General features: G+C 43.6%; 1 protein-coding gene across 1 annotated transcript in view; it reads left to right on the top strand.

Annotated features, from left to right (window-relative positions):
• The window catches only part of ADARB1 (adenosine deaminase RNA specific B1), a 75,235-nt gene extending 58,261 nt beyond the window's left edge, over nucleotides 1-16,974 (top strand). Inside the window, exons 9-10 of the mRNA XM_004384793.2 lie at nucleotides 15,451-15,629; nucleotides 16,727-16,974. Of these exons, the coding sequence (XP_004384850.2) occupies nucleotides 15,451-15,629; nucleotides 16,727-16,906 (359 nt within the window). The 3' untranslated portion in view covers nucleotides 16,907-16,974. The remainder of the gene's footprint in view (nucleotides 1-15,450; nucleotides 15,630-16,726) is intronic.
• Nucleotides 16,975-17,608: the final 634 nt, after the last annotated feature.

The following is a 17,608-nucleotide window of genomic DNA, read 5'->3' as shown; positions in this document are numbered from 1 at the left end:
TGGATAGTCCTTGAGAGTTCATTTCCTAGACTGTTACCTTGTATGAACCTGCGTCCTAGATTCAGCTTGTGAGCTGAAGTTGTTTGTTCTCAGATCAAAGGACTCCCTTTAATAATTCTTGTAAGTTTAGTTTGGTTTTTACATATTCCCTTAATTTCTGTTTATCTGGAAATGTCCTAATTTCACCATCATATTTGAACAAGTTTTGCAGGATATATTATTCTTGGCTGGCAATTTTTTTCTTTCAAGGTTTTATATATGTTATCCCGTTGCCTTCTTGCCCGCATGGTTTGTGCCGAATAATCTGAGCTTAGTCTTATTGTTTCTCCCCTGTATGTGACTTCTTGTTTTTCACGAGCTGCTCTCAGGATTCTTTGTTTGTCTTTGGTTTTGGCGAGTGTGATTATGATATGCCTTGGTGATTTTCTTTCGGGGTCTGTCCTATATGGAGTTCGTTGAGCTTCTTGGATGGTCAGCTTTTCATCTTTCATGATTTTGGGGAAGTTTTCTGTCATCAGTTCTTCAATTATCCTCTCTGTGTTTTCTGTTTGCTCTCCGTTCTGGAACTCTGATCACTTGCAAATTTTTGCTTTTGATTGTATGCCGCATAATTCTCAGGGTCTCTTCATTTTTCTTCATTCTTTTTTTTTGAGTTTTCCTCAAACAAAGTTGTATCCAAGTCTTTGTCTTCAATTCCGCTGATCCTGTCTTCCACCGTTTCAAATCTGCTCCTCAGCCCTCCTATGACACTGTCCATTTCTGAAATCTTGTTGTTTATCTTTTGGATTTCTGATTGTTGTTTTTGTATGGTTTCTAGTTGTGAATTTATTTTGACATTTTGTTCCTGCATTATTTTCCTGAATTCTTCCATTTTTTTGTATTTTCCATGACTTTTTCTGCCTTTTCCATGAATTTGTCTATTTTTTCCTCATTTTTGTCTGCTTTTTGCTTAAACTCTTGGATAATTCTGAGTATTAGGGATTTGAATTTCCTATCAGGTAGTTCTAGTACCTTTTCTTCTACTGGAAAGTCATCAGGTGTTTTATTTTGGACGCCTACTGGAACCATCCTGTCCTGTTTTTGTAAATGTTTTGATACTGTCTGCTGTCTTTGGGGCATTCAGTAGTTATTTTTCTCAATTTGGCTATGTCTGAGCAGGCGGGCTGTGTCTTCTTTGTTGTTTGCTCATCTGTGGGCACATTACTTTTCACTTCCTTCTCCAATTGGTGGGGTCAGTCACTCAAATATGGTACAGCACTGCAGGTCTAGCTGAAGAGGAATTGCTGGGATGGGTTGTTTGTGGCACTTACTATAGCCACCAGGGCGGGCTGGTAATCAGTGGAGGGCAAGTTCCAGTAGGCCGTGCCTGTACTGCTTGGTGGTGTGATGTTAAGTGCACGGTGCTAGTAAGCAGGATGGAGGGGGGAGATTGTGATGTGTGGAGTTAAGGTGGGTATGGGAGAGAGGAGAGAGGAACAGGAGCCAAAAACATACAAACAAACAAAAGAGAGTGCTAGGGGAGCTTTCTGTTGGAGTGGAGAAATGAGAGACTATGAAATGGAGAGAAACAAAAAGGGGAGGAAGAAGAAAAAGAAAAAAGAAAAGAATGAATAAAAAAAATTAGAAAAGCAAAACTCCCAGGGATCCCACTGGTGTGGCTGCAAGGTCTGGGGAAGTTGCTCCCAGGTGTTGAAGTACAGCCTGGCTAGAAGACACAGAGGTATCATTCAGTGCCAGGTATTCAGGGGACAGGAAGAGAAGGAATGTATAGAGAGACGAGAAACTGAGTAATGAAGAAAGACAAAAAGGGAAAAAGAGGGAAAACAAAACAAATTTAAAAAAAAGAACAAGAAAACCCCCCAAAAAAACAGAAAAAAAAACCACAAGAAAAGAAGTGCCCTCAGGGATCCCTCTGCATGTCTGTGCAAGCTGAGGGGGCAGGTCCCAAGCCGCACAGTACTGCCTGGCTAGAACTGGCTCACAATTCGAGAAAAGAAAAGAAACAAACAATTCAAAACAAAACAAAACAAAAAGCCCCAGGATCCCACCAGCATGGCAGCGCGGACCAGGAAGCAGTTTCACACTCGAGCAGAGTTTTACAGCCTTTCAGGAAGAAACAAAGATGGCGCATGGAGCCAGGTATTTGAGCGAAAGGAGTGGGGGTGGTGGTGAGAGGTAAGGAAGAAATCAAAAGAAGCAGAAAAAAGCAACACCAGTAGCCAACAAGTGGCACTCAGGGAGTCAGCTGGTGCAGGCGAGTGGAATCCAAGCAGCCGGTGCTTCCCGGCCAAGAGAGTGTGGCCATGGGAAGCAGAGGAGGCCGAGTAGGGGTGAAGAAGGGTGGGGGGTGGGAAAGCATATATCACTGTTTACTGGTTATTCTATCTCCTGCTGGAAGCTCCGTGAAGCTGCTTTCTCATGCCCCCTGTTCGCTGGTCTCTGATAGGAGTCCAGGATGGCGGATCCGTGCTGCGTTAGCTGATAGGGGACCCCTGCATGTATGTCTCCTCGCTGTATGTTCTCAGTCAGTTTCTTATTCCATTTGGTGCTTGGCTGAGTTCTTTATCTCTTCATTTGATGCTTAGGGTTTCAGGATTGCTATTTTCTCTGTTTGGCTTAGTTTTTCAGATCTTTGCTATGGAGGGGCTGCATGGTGCTTCTGCCTAGGGCACCATGTTGCCAGAAGTCCTCCTAATAGTTTTTTTTTTTTAAAGCTACCTTTTGTGTCAAGTATAGCAAAGAAAAGCTGATTAAAGAGATGTGGTGCGATGGATCGCTTTTGTGTGACCTTTCTCACGGTGGTCTTTAACTCTCACTCAACTGATTGGGCAGGACTGTGCAGATAAGGTAACTGTGGCCTACTAAAGGGATTGGTCAGTTTTGCCATCCCGCTAGGCTTAAAATGAGCCATCCCGGAGGTGGGAAAAAGACTGACTACCACCAAGGAAGAAGAGCCAAGAACAGAATGCCTCCTTTGGACCCGGGATCCCTGTGCTGAGAAGCTCCTGGAACCAGGGGTCTGAGAGAGAGAGAGACTGCTGTAACACTGAAGATGGCAAGAAGCGGTGGCAGAGAAGCAGCGGCAGGAGACAGCACAATGGACTTCCCAGCCCACAGAGCAAGAAAGCTGAGTGCCTTCGGGCAAGAGGCCTGCTGGTGGGAGTAGGGTACCTCTGGGCACTTATTAGCAGAGCTAAAAGAACTTGGTAATACTTGCCTGAGCAGGCCAGAGGCCAAGGGGCCAGAGAGAGGTATGCCTGTAGCATGGCTGGGAAGAGGCTGTCCTGATGGAAGAACTGTATCCTGAGTGTTCCTGAACCTGAACTGTAACCTGTTACTTCCCTAATAAACCCCATAATCATGAGTATTGTCTGTGAGTTCAGTGTGGCCATTGCAGTGAATTATTGAACTCAGCAGAGAAGTAGAGAGTGCCGTGGGAGGGACAGTTGGTGTCAGAATTGATAAAAATGGCAGAGAGAAGAGGCATGTCCGACCTATGCCTCATAGGAATCAGCCTTGGGCTGTTGGTCTTGATTCTCCTTCCCCTTTGTGAAGTTAGAGGAGGTCAGATGCCCCTCCCATGCCATTTTTACAGGAGATTAAATGAGAGGGACTAAATATGACTGAGGATGTGTGTGTTGTGGGTAAGAATAGGTATCAGGGACATGGGAAGAGAAGCAGCAGCAAGAGTAAAACCCTTTTCCTTCTTGCCCCTGTGTTTGTGGGAGAGACTAACCCTGCTGTGTATCATTCTCTGGAGTAACATGGGGTGAGCAGGAATGAGATTTTGTCACAAGATACAAAATCATTCTTCTTTCGATCTTCTTCCTTTAATCTTATGTATTTTCTATCCATTATTTTTTTTCCTCTTGTTGGATAGATTAAGTTGTCTCTCTTTTTCCTCACTCATGGTTTGGAAGTTCTAAATCTTATTTCTGTTCTATCCTTGGTTACTGTTAACTTTTAAGCAAACGTATTTAAACCACTTTTTAAAAAATTTCAGCATCAAGAATTAATCAGTATTTATAAAGATCTCGACCCCAGCAAAGTAGAAGTCTACCTCATTTTTATTCCATATACTCTCCTCTGAGATTTTGGTGAAACCATTTTGAGTATTAAAAACTCTTTCAGTATTATGCTTTTTCTTTAAAAGCCTTTCTTAATAAGTCCCACGGCCGTATTATCAACAATTTTTCGACAAAATAGAAGGACCACTACTTTCGCTTCTAATGACTGTTTTCCATATACTGTAGCCTCCCTTTTTTTTAATTCCACATTCAGATCTATTTTTCATTTTTCTGGAGCACATCCTTAACTTGGGACAGAGGGCAGTAGAGTGTTTGTTTTGGGGAAAAATAGCTGTATGGGTGATACTCTCTGAGTCTTGACTTCATTTTGCTTCACTGCATGGGATTTTCAACATGTTGAAATCTAGGTTCTTTATCCTTCCCACTGAGAACCCTATGGTTACCCTCCTTTGTCCTCGATTGTCACAGGGCCACTTTGGTTTCTTCCCTTTCTGAGTACTTCCTTTTGTTTTTCCTCTCTGGCAGCATTTATCTCTTTCCCGTAAAATTCAGAAATTTCAGCAGACTATGACTAGGTAGGTGGCTAGTTTTTCTTTTCTTCCCGCTTAATACTCTGAGCCCTTTGATCTGCGTAGTTTTCAATTCAGAGAAATTTTTCCTTGGTTTTATCTTTTGTTGTTGCTTTTTCTTCACCCTCTCTGATCTCTCTTTCAAAAGTTCTACTGAGCAGAGCTTGCAGGTCTATTACCGGAGCCTCTCCTCCCCTTTCTCAGCGACCTTTCCAGCTTGCCCTGCAGCCTGAGAGCACCCCTGGTCACTTGCTCGGTCGTGGCCGTGCCTGGACACAGATAAGGCTGTCTAAAGACCAGAGTTTCTGTAACACAGATCCATGTGCCTGTGTCAGGATTGGGGGAAAGGGGAATTCTCACAACTCCCTTCTCCCTGCTCTGGACCATCCTGGGAGCATGACTGCACAGGGCTCCCATAGCTCCGACTAGATTTTCACTTATAATTTTCTGCCAAAGGAGAACAACTTTCTAGTGCCTGGAACCATCTAGAAAAGTGTTTCCTAAAGGAATGACGCTCCCCAGGACTGGAAGCTTTCACAATGGAATGGGATGGGATGGGATGGAATGGAATGGGATGGGATGGGATGGGATGGAATGGGATGGAATGGAATGGGATGGGATGGAATGGCTGTTGCCTCTCATGGGTGTTGACAGAAAGGACCTTGTTTGAGTGACTGAGCCTGACGACCTCTACCACGTCTTCTAAACTCTAAGGTCCCGTGGAACGTGGTTTGCTTGCTTTTTGTTTTTGATTCTCTGTGTGGGTATGTCTGTAAGAATAAAAAATGGTTGCCTATTATGTTGATGAAACCTTTGAGGATTTTTCAGCAATAGCAGTTTTTATACCTCATTGAGTATTGTCTTCAGATCATCCCCTGAGGCATACACATGCTCTTTCCAAGCCCCTGTTCCAAATTCTTTATATACGCCATGTCATCCCCCCATAACCCTCTGCACCACTTCACAGGGGAACAGTAAAGGTGGAGCAGACATACTGAAGACTAACAGACCCCAGCATGGGAAGTAGTGCCAGGAGCGTTTGTGCCTGGGTCAGGTTCTTCACCACCTCCATGCTCCTGCCTCCTGCCGAGGACAGCGAGCACGCCTTCTGCGTCTGTCCATGGACTGGCTTCCCTGGTGTGGAGGCATTAGCAGGGCCGCTCTTGGGGTCTCAGCACCCGCACCCGCTGGTTCTCATCGTCCTACATCCAAGTCAAAATTCCCTTCTCTCGTTACCCTCTTCCACGTCGGTGGTGCGGGGCTATGAGGAGGGGACTTGATGATTCCATCCGACAGGTCTGTGTGAGGATCCTGCTGGATTCATGTGCCCCTCTGGGCCAAGTTGCCAGAGCCACACATTATCACTTCCTGGATCAGGGCACTCAGTGCCCTTGCAAAATTGGTGTGTTTTTTTGTTGTTGTTGTTGTTTGTTTCTTTTTATTGTACTTTAGGTGAAGGTTTACACAACAAATAGTTTCTCATTAAACAGTCAGCACACATACTGTTTTATGACATTGGTTAACAACCCCATGACATGTCAACACTCTCCCTTCTCGACCTTGGAGGATCTTTTTTTATTTTTGTGAAAATACACATAGCCAAAGATACACCATTTCAAAAATTTCTACATGCACAGTTCAGTGACATCAACTAAGCTCTTACAGTTGTGCTGCTATTCTCACGGTAGATGAAGGCCTACAGAGCAAAATAGTTTCTCATTTAACAGTTAGTACACATGTTGCCCTATGACAATGGTTAACAACCTCACAACACATCAACACTATCCTTACTCAACCTTGGGTTCCCTATCACCAGCTTTCCTGTCCCCTTCTGCCTTCTGGACCTTGTCCCTGGACTGCTGTGCGTCATTAGTCCCATTTGGTTTTATGGGGCTGTCCACTCCCCGGCTGAACAGTGAACCTCGGGAGTGACTTCCCCACTGAGCTAAAAGGGTGTCTGGGGGCCATACTCTCCGGATTTCTCCAGTCTCTTTCAGGCCAGTAAATCTGGTCTTTTTTGTGTGTGTTAGAATTTTGTTCTACATCCTTCTCCAGCTCTGTCCAGAACCCTCTGTTGTGATCCCGGTCAGAGCAGTCAGTGGTGGTAGCCGGGCACCATCTAGCTGTACTAGACTCAGGCCTTGGTAGCTGTGGTCCATTAGTCCTTTGGACTAGTCTTTTCCTTGTATCTTGTTCTCTTCATTCTCCCTTGCTCCCGAGATGAGACCAGTGGAGTATCTTAGATGGGCGCTCACAGGCTTTTAAGACCCCAGATGTTACTCACCAAGGTAGAATGTAGAACATTGTCTTTATAAACTGTGTTATGCCAGTTGAGCTAGATGTTCCCCGAGCAAAGCTGGTGTTTTAACCTGAGGTCTGTGTCATCTAAGAAAAAACAAGGTAGGATTTGGCCGGAGGTTCTCTGTAAAGGCTTCAGTACCCTGCCAGGGACTGGTGAACAGTCAGGACGCAGCATGTCCTCACTGGTCAGGAAACCCTGAGGCCAGAGAGAGGCCTTCTGTGGTTTACCCTCCACTCACCCTCACTTGACTCAGCTGGTTTCATTTACTTCTCTGGTCAGCTCAAATGTTGCCTTTTTTTTTTTCCAAAGTGATTTTTATTTTATTTTTTGGTTCTTTGTTTTTTTATTTTTATATTTTATCTATTTTGTTGTCATTGTTGAGAATGTACACAGCAAAACATACACCAATTCAACAGTTTCTACATGTACCATTTAGTGACATTGTTACGTTCCCAAGTTATGCAGTCGTTCTCACCCTCGTTTTCTAAGTTGTCCCTCTCCATTACATAAACTCACTGCCCCCTAAGGTTCCTATCTAATCTTTCAAGTTGCTGTCGTCAATTTAGGAGCCCTGGTGGCGCAGTGGTTAAGCACTTGGCTGCTAACGAAAAGGTGGGCGGTTCAAACCCACCAGCCACTCCGAGGGAGAAGAGTTGCCTTTTTTAAAGACAATCAGAATGGAAATCTGCAAGGTGTTTTACTCATGTTTTAAATGACAGATTGTCCCACAGCTTTTGTGGGACCCCAAGGATCCACAGACACAGGTGCTCAGAGGCCCCCTGTTTGTTAAATGACCTTGATCCTCCTCAGTCTCAGGTGCTGTGTGCAGTTTACTTAGACTTCAGTTCAAACCTAGGCTCTTCGATCCATCTCTATTTCTTGTTTTCAGAATAAAGGCCACTCTCAGTAGAGGTTATAAACCATACATTTTCCTGGATGAACTAGTAAGCGACTGATAATTGTTATGACATAAACCCATAGTGATCCTAAAATATCTATTGATAGTCATTATGTATATAATTCATTTTTGATCACCCTAGTAAATGAGTTGGAGCCCTGGTTGCACAATGGTTAAGAGCTACAGCTGCTAATCAAAAGGCTGGCAGTTCGAATCCACCAGCCACTCCTTGGAATCTGTACGGGGCAGTTCTCCTCTGTCCTGTACAGTTGCTATGAGTCGGAATCGACTTGACGGCAGTGGGTCTAACACAATATAGTATATGAGTCACAGTTAACTCATTAGCAACTAATTTGGTTAACTGGTTAGTATATGAGGAACCTATTAGAAAATATCTTTAAGAAAAAATATTAGTGTCATCTCTTCTAAGTTTTTTATTTATAGCAGTTACTAGACCAGCTCACAGTTTCTCTAGATTTTTGTTTTAAAAGTTCTGATACAGCACACTTAATTTACAACAACAAAGAAACTCTAATTACCAGCCAAATTGTTCGTGCTTTTATTGGTTTCTGGACCGTGGCCTGTGATTAACTCATTACCCTAGTTCTTGCTCTGCAGCCTCAGAAAGATAAGCTCCTCCTAGGTATCAGTCCCCACGATAGTGCTGTCCCTGGGGACTTGCAAAAATGTGCTCTTCTGACTATTTAGGTCTTTCTGCCCCAGAAAAAGCATATGGTTAGCACTGGAACCTCAAGGCTAGCTGTTTTCTTTTTGCCTTATTTACTGCATTTTTGCTAAAGACGGCACTTTATTTAGTTTAAAACACTAAAAAAAAATTGTAGTATTTTCAGTTAATTGACTGTTTCTCACTTTAGTGTCAATGTTGTGATTTTAAGGTTTAAGTCTCTTTCAGCGGTAATCCGTTATTTTAGCCTTGTCATAGAGAAGTAATGAAATGCAAAGAAAGGTAACAATATAAGCATCATTCATTTTTCATAAAAGATTCAATTCCGTTATGACCAGCAATTTCTAAGCAGATGACTTGTATGTAAGCAGCCCCCCAGCCCCCACCCTCCAGAAGACACCTTTCTGACTCTGTAGCTACTTATATGGCTGTGGTTTTGAGCATACTCCTGGGACCACCACCTCCTACATAAGTGAGAGCTCAGTGATCTGCATGAACTTACCACATGCCAGGCAGGTGCAGGGGATGGATTGGGTGTGCTAGTTACAGCTGCCAAAGACCCAAATGCTACTGATAAAACTATGTCAACAGAAAAAGCCCAGAGCATAAGGTAAGCAATGTGCGGGTAGCCGCCAATTAGTAAAATGAGAAAATGGTAGTACGGAGAATATGTTTAACTCATAACAACACTGTGATTTCCCATGGCCCCAAGGGAGAACAGCTGCTTCCTCCCTGGACATCCTCACCCATGATGAGGCTAGTCTGGCCCTAGTGTGTGGTTAGGGTCCACCTAGCCATCTAGACAACCAAGCAAGGACTGTGCTGACCTCTGGACTGTTAAGAAGAGGACGTAGGTCTTTGCTGATTGTTTCCCCTGCAGAATCTCCTCTGAATCAGGTGCATGTAAAAGAACCAGGCAGAAGAAACCATGCCAGCTACTTGTATTCATCAACCAAGATTTTTATTCACAAACATGAGTGAACATCCTCTGTCAAACACAAAAGAAAAAGATCTATATGAGAAAATAGAACTGACTCCAGAAGAAATAGAAATAATTGAGAGAATATAAATAATACTATTTAACCTTATTAGTATGTGTGAAGTATTTAGTAAGGACTGAAAGAAAACATTAATTTGAAGGTCTAGAAAATATTCATTCAAATATTCATTCATATATCATTTGAGAGCCTGTGTGCATTGTTATGGGTGTTGGAGATATGGCAGTGAACAAAACAAACAGAATCCCTGCCCTTATGGAGCTTGCCTTCTAGTAAGGGTAGAATGGAAGTATATGAGTCAAATAAATCTCAAATAACTTTGAGCAGAAAGATATAAAGTATGAGAAAAAAAAGTTGAAAGATTTAGAAAATCCAAAAGAGCCAGTATCTAGTAGTATTCCAGAAACAGAAAATAGAGTGAAGGAAATAATAGAAAATTTCTCAGTACTAAAGAAAACCAAGAATATTCCATTTGAAAGAATACAAGAGTACTGAGCAGGATGAATGGGAGAAAAAAAGAAGCTATGTCTAGCACATCTTCATGAAATTTCAGAACACCAAAAAGATAGAGAAGACACTAAAAGCTTCTAGGTACCTAAAATAAATTATCAGATTTGTGTAACACTTATCAGAGACTGTGAAAGCCAGAAGTCAGTGCAGTAATGACTTCCTAGTTCTGAGGAAAAAATATTTTTATTGTAGAATTTTATATCCAACCAAATATTAATCAAGCTTTAGGACAAAGTGGTAACTTTCAGATATTCAAGGATTCAGAGGATTTATCGCCAATGCATATTTTTGGAAAGAATAGTAATTTGAGGATACACTCCAGCTAAATAAAAAGACATCTACGAAAGAGAAAAAAAAAATGAGATACCAGAAAAAATGCCTTGTAAGACCAAGAGTACAAGAAAAAGATGATAACTCAGTTGAAACCCTAAAAAATAATAGATACAGATTAGAACGGAGAAGCAGATCAGAGAGCTCTGAAAAGATCGCTTTCCAGAGGAAAGTGGATTTATTTTAACAAATAGCCTACCTTTGAAGCTGAATTTTCTGAATGATAGGTTGAAAGCAAATGCTTCTTTTGTGAACAACAAAAAATAAAGGAAAATATAAACTCCAGGAAACCCAAAAAGCTATTCAAGAAAAGAAAAACTCAAATATGAGGCAAACAAAATAAAGTATGATTTTGAGCAATTGGTGGAAAATGGGACAAAGAGCATCCATTTGAAGTTGATACTTGGAATTGTCTCCTTTGAGCAACTCAGCCTTGATGACAGGACTACCAATTTCTTCTCTTCAAGTCTGTCACACCGCTTGGCTCTGCAGTGCACAACATGGTCACTACCATGAGTGATTAAATCCAGAACTCACTAATTTTTAGGTAACTTTCATTGACTGCAAAGTTAAAACTAAAAAATAGCTACAGAGAGTTAAAATAAACAAAAACTCTTCAGCCACTTAGAAGCTACACTCTCTTAAATAATGCTTAGGTTAGAGAAGAAACTGGAATTTAAACTGCTGACCATTTAGAATACACGTGTCAAAAGTGATGACTGAAGCCACCATCACACTCAGGAAATCCATGGCCTTGAATGAATGAACACAAATGAAGTAAGCATTTGGTCCCAGAAATTGGGAGAGAAACAAAAACAAAGTTAAGTAGGAAATGCAGGAAGAAGAAAGAAGACAGAAAAAGAGGGAGGGAGGGAGACAGGGAGGGAAAAGGGAAGGAAAGAAATGACTTAGGAAACAGGAAGATTAGAATTGATCAGCAAAACCAAGGTGTTAATTTGAAATAACAATGAAACAGATCTGCCACTGCCAGGTCTAATTAATGTAATGTCAGATAAAACAAGATGAACGCATCTGGCATCAGAGGATGTAACTGCAGATATACAGGAGACTTTAAAAATTTCAGGAGAATTCTTTGTCCTACTCTAATGTTTATAAATTTGAAAATATAAAAAAAAAAGGGGGGAGGTGGATGAGTAAGAACATGTGAATTGTCAAAATTAACCCAAAACGAAGTACGAAATATGGCAAAGGAAATGTCCAGGGAAGACATTGAAAAGGTTGTCAACAAATTACATTACAAGAAGTTAGCGGACAGTTTAATCAGTCTGTCAAAGAGCATGTAATATATACGCTTCCCAGGGCATAGAATAGAGCAGTTGACCTAATCCTAATACCACAGCTGGACAAAGCAGCACAAAAAAGACAACCACAGAACAGTATCACCTATGACTAGAGACGCAAAACTTCTAAATTGAATTCTAAGAATCAAACTTAGCAAATACCCAAGAATCTAAGTATGGTTTACTGTTATACCTGTTGATAGAATCCATCCATGAGTGGGTCGTAAGAGAGGACCACACAATGGTACGCGTGTGTGCCTGCCTGTGCGTGCTCATTTGTGCCTGTGATGTGTGTGCATAGGCGTGCACAGACGGATAAGCAGTGGTTCTCATCAGAGAATGAGGAATTGTTCGGGGAGGGTTTAAGGAGCCCTGGTGCGCAGTGATTAAGAGCTCGGCTGCTAACCGAAAGGTTGGCAGTTCGAATCCACCAGTCACTGCTTGGAAACCCTATGGGGCAGTTCTACTCTGTCCTATAGGGTCGCTATGAGTCAGAATCGACTCAACAGCAGCGGGTTTGGTTTTTTGGGGTTGTTTTGGTTAATGACAATGAAGTTGAGCATCTTTTCATATGCTTATTTACCATCCCTATGTCTTCTTCAATAAAGTACTCAAAACTTTTGCCTATTTTTTATTTGATTGTTTAATTTCTTATTACTGAGATTTGAAAATTCTTTATGTATTCTGAATACAAGTCCTTTATCATACATATGATTTGGAAATCTTTTCTCCCCAATCTGTGACCTGTCTTTCCATTCTTTTAATAGTATCTTTTACAGACCAAATAACTTTTAACTTTGAAAACACTCAGTGTTTTCTTTGAGAGATTATGCTTTTGATGTATCTAAGAAACATTCTTAGATTCTTAGATTCTGCCAAAACATTCTCCTGTGTTTTATTCTGAAAAGTTTTACTGTTTCCATTTTTACATTTAGGATTATATTCCATTTTGAGCTAATGTTTGCATAGGCGTAAGGTATGAATTGAAATTGTTCATTTTTCGCGTATGAAAATTTGGTTAATTCAGCACCGCTTGTTGAAAAGATCCTCCTTTCCCACTGAATTCTTTTGGCACCTTTGTCAACAATCCATCGTGCATAGATAAGTGTAGGTCTGTTTCTGGATTCTAGTGGTTTCCATTGATCTATTTGTCTTGATGCTAGTGTTACCTGGTTTCTAAGAGTCAGGAGAAGTGGTGAGATCAGATAGCGTCAGTGTTTCAACTTTGTACTTCTTTTTCAAAGCTGTTTTGGCCATTGGAATCCTTTTTGCAACTTTGCAATTTCTGCAGAAAAACCCTGCTGGGATTTTGACTGGGCTTGTATCGGTTTGGGGACAGCCAACATTGTAACGTTTGAGTCTTCCAGTTAATGAACACAGCGTATGTCTCCATTTGATTAGATTTCCTTTCATTTCTCTCAGCTACGCTTTGGAGTTTGCACTGTGCAGGTCTTGACATCTGTGGTCAGATTTATCCCTAAGTATTTCTTATTTTTGTTGCTATTATAAATGTTATACTATATTTTTACGCAAACCGCGTACATCTTCTACATTTGTTTGCCAACTGCGCCCTGCCCCATGAGGTATTTTCATAAGTGCTGCTATGCCAATTTTTTTTACATGTTGCTGTAAAAAAAGAAAAATTAGCATAGCGCACTTAAGAAAATACCTCACGGGGGGGGGAGGGCGCGGTTGGCAAACAAACGCAGAAGGCGCACGTTATTTGCTTAAAAATATGGTATTTTTATTTCAACTTCCAGTTATTTGTTGCTAATATGTAGAAATATTCTAGTAGCTTTTTCTGTAGATTTCATTTTCTTTATAGATGATTATGTTGTCTGTGAATAAAGACAGTTTTATTTCTTCCTTTACGATCTGGATGCCTTTGATATCTCCTTATTTCCTTATTGCTCTGGGTAGGCCCTCGGACACAACGTTGAATAGAAGTGATGAAAGCAGACATCCTTGTCTTATTCTTGGTCTTAAGGGAGAAGGCATTTGGTTTTCACCATTAAGTATGATGTTAGCTGTTGGTTTTTCAAAGATGCTTTTATCAGTTTAAAAGAACGTCTCTTTTTGTTCCTGGTTTGCTAAGAGTCTTAGAATCTTCTCACAGGCCAGGCAGGGCCAGCTCTGCTGGACGGTGCCTGTGCTCCCTCTGGGGGTCTTTGTCTGTTGCGAATAGACAGATAATTATTGTTTCTATTTAATTACTGAAAGAACAGTTTTACCAAAATGAGGTGAAAACTAGAGGGAAGAGAGAGAGACTTAGACTTGGAGGCTGTAAGAATTCTATTTTGAATTTTTAAAGGACAAATTTTAACCTGGAAGTTGTGAATATTAACTCTTAACCCAGATCCTTTCCAGTTGCGTTTAATTCTTATAATTTGAAGAATAAAAACATTTTTGATATGTCATGGGGATTGAACAACACATAATTGTCCGATGTAGCATTAGAGTATTGTATAGTCTTCGTTTATCAGAAGTTTGTTCCTAGCTGTGTTTTTGTCAAGCTGTACTTGACGCTGGAACACAACCAGACAATCCTGGCCAATGGGTGTTTCTTTCTAGGGAGAAAACTTTATTGGTTTGTACTTTTAGTAAGACACTTTTCGTGTCTTAGAACAGAAAAGTGATTCTGTAATATAATGGAAGAGGCAGAAACCTTGACTCATCCTCAAAGCTTTTCTTGAGTACAGTATCTTTTACTAGGGGCTCCTGGTATCAAGAATGACCTCCAGGTTTCTAAATTAACATCTAGATCTTTGGAAGTCCCATTGGCTGAGATACTGGTGGACGGAGGTGGATGGGTAAGAGGGACAAGAACCACTGCTTGGTTTTGCTTGAAATTGAGAGATTGGAATTCCCGCAGACATCCTGGTGGTTTTGTGGTTGGAGAGAATAAAGGGTATGTACTTTATGGTCTGCAGTGTTCCTGTAACCAAAGTCGTTATTCTCCTTAAAAGTGTCCACTTGGTGCATTATAACCTGCAGGTACATTCCAGTAAATTGCCAGATCCACCAGTGATAGAGTATTTAATCCCTAGAGAATGCTGGACTCGCGTCCAGAGGTGACCCACACACTGAGGCCCAGGTGGTGTCCATGGGCACCAAGTTGATCTTAGCGTCCACCCACCTGTCTCTCCCCAGGCCACCCAGGCTTCTGGCTTGTAGTGTAATGTCTCCAGGTTTATGTTTCTTTCAGACCCCCCTGCCTGCCTCACCCCATAACCAGCAAGCGTACGAGACAGCCTACGCTATGACTGGGAAGGTGGCGCAGGAGCCTCAGGCAGGCAACACCGTCCAGAGCGGCCGTGGCGCAGCTCCATCTAGTCTGCACCTGGGGCCTGGCACTGGGACGCCGTCTTAGTCCCCTAGTGCTGCTGTAATACCCCAGGATACCCCAAGTGGGTGGCTTTAAAAGACAGGAATTTATTGTCTCGTGGTTCTGGGGGCTGGAAGTCCAAGTCGAGGTTCAGCCATGTTGATTCCTTCCTTGTCAGTAGCCCTGGACGTTCCCTGGCTCCTTGGTGCGTAGACGATCCTCACGCCGCATCTGTCTTCCTGTGTGTGTGTCTCTGTGTCTGTCCTGCTCTTTTTATAACTCAGAAGTGAGTAGATTTAGAACCCACCCTACTCATGTGTGACTGCATTAGCATAACAAAACCCTGTTTCCAAACAGGGTCACATCCACAGGTACAAGGGTTGGGATTCCAACACGTATTTTGGGGGACACAGTTCAGTCCATGACAGTGCCGTGTTCAGCCTTGTCGCCCCGTCGGTGTGGCGCACGCTGGCTCTGCCTCACTCTCTGTCTGCTCCATCCCAGGCATCAGCAATGCAGAGGCACGGCAGCCAGGGAAGGCACCCAACTTCAGCGTTAACTGGACGGTGGGCGACTCAGCCATCGAGGTCATCAACGCCACGACGGGGAAAGACGAGCTGGGCCGTGCATCCCGCCTGTGTAAGCACGCCCTGTACTGTCGCTGGATGCGCGTCCACGGCCAGGTACTGGGCCCCCCGGCCCGCCCCCGCCCGGCAGCGGTCTGCCGTGCCTGCTGCTGCCCTTTAAGCCGTCCTTACTCACGTCACCGCGTGCAGCTTCCTAAGAAGAGAACAAAAATGACCCTTTAAAACCTGTTTCTTGGGACCTTTGGGAGCGTAGAAGCCGTCCCTGGCGCTTCAGTCTTACAGCTGTGCCACAAGTGGCTTCCCTTCCTCCACCCCAGAACGAGTTGCCTTCACTGGTGGGAGCTTCTCTGCCACTCAGGCCCTGAGCGTCGCTGATACCATCAGTGCCCCCCGCCCCGTTCTTTCAAAGCAACACAAATGTCCATTGGTTTCTGTTAAACCCTCCGGGAAAGTCTGTAACCTTTTTCAGCAACGGGTCCCTTTTAGTCAAGTTCATATAACATAGAGTCTCCATGAAGCCAGTGGTGACATTGGTGCAGGAGGGGCGGGCGGAGCCGTAGCATATTCCAAGGCGCCTGACTCACGTGGCTGGGTGGTGACCCATGCTGGCCTGTCATCACCCGTGGTCCCCCGCGGTGGCCTATGGTCCCCCATGGTGCCCCCTGCTGGTCCGTGGTCTTCATGGTGACCTGTGGCAGCCCATGGTGGGGTCCCCAGGCACCACGGTGCAATCCCAGCACGCTCTCCAGCAAGACAGAGATGTTCTCAAGACCTGCACAAAAATGCACCAGCCAGCCAGCCAGCCACAGGGATGATGCACAGTTCTTCGGTGTGACAAAATATACATGCTCCCATGGTGTACATGTTGTTTTTTTAAAAAGTTAAAATGCTAACTGTGGAATTTAAACCAGTGGTATGGGGTTTTCTGGACCACCTCTCAGAACATGGGGTCTGCAGCTGCCCATTTCACCAGGGAGACTGCTGCTTGGAGGTGCTGAATTAACCCTGCAGAGAAAGGGCTCCGTGCTGCTCCAGGTGACGTGGTCCCTTCACGGGCCGCTTGGTCTCTCTGGCTTGTCCCCCAGAAGCCAGCGCAGCCCTAAGCACCATTGTTCGAATGTGTCAGTAAGTTTTGTTTCCATCTGGGACTGTTACTGCTTAAACAGTTGCAATTATTGTTCGTTCTGTTACAGGTTCCCACAAACTTACTACGCTCCAAGATCACGAAGCCCAACATATACCACGAGTCCAAGCTGGTCGCCAAGGAGTACCAGGCGGCCAAGGAGTGTCTGTTCAGAGCCTTCATCAAGGCGGGGCTGGGGGCCTGGGTGGAAAAGCCCACAGAGCAGGACCAGTTCTCACTCACACCCTGACCCCACGGGGGCGGGGGAATGTCAGGGTCCCGCGTCGGGGTCCAGCGTCTCACACCTGACCCTGCGGGACACAGCACGTCACGCATCGGGGTCTGGGGTCAGGGTCGACATCCTCACCCGGAATCTTACACCTGACCCCGTGGGGCACAGTGCAGGGGGACATCAGGGTCCAGCCCTCACCCCTGAACCTGCAGGGTGCGGCACTGGGTACATCAGGGTCTGGCCCCCACCCAGCCTCTCCACAGCAGTATTTCCCTCTTTTGAATTCCCCAGCAACTGCGTTCATTCTTAGTTTATGTTTAGAAATTGAGTTCTACTGAGTAGGGCTTCCTTAAGCTTAGGAAGATAGGAATTACTTTATGTGAAATTCTTGAATAAATAATTTATTCAAAGCTAGGAATGTGGTTTATAAAAGAAGAAATAATTATGTCAGGTCAATTTCTTCCCTGTTATTGTAGTCGCAAAAAAAGCATTTACATGTGGAGGAGGGTGAGAAAATAGAGGTAGGGAGTAGCAGCCTAGAGAAAATCATCACGTGTGTCTAAGGGCAGCCCCTGCTCTCCGTAGGAACTCACCATGGTTAGTCGTTGGCAGACTTTACAGACCTCCCCCCAGGGAACACCCGGCACGATGTGGCTCCTGACACAGGGATCTCGTCTGGCAGAGCCATGACCCAGACCCTCCTAGCCTCCAAACTCCTCT

This window comes from Trichechus manatus, unplaced genomic scaffold (assembly GCF_000243295.1).
Source record: "Trichechus manatus latirostris isolate Lorelei unplaced genomic scaffold, TriManLat1.0 scaffold00128, whole genome shotgun sequence".
Lineage (NCBI taxonomy): Eukaryota > Metazoa > Chordata > Mammalia > Sirenia > Trichechidae > Trichechus > Trichechus manatus.
This window is presented reverse-complemented; position numbering and strand designations above follow the sequence as displayed.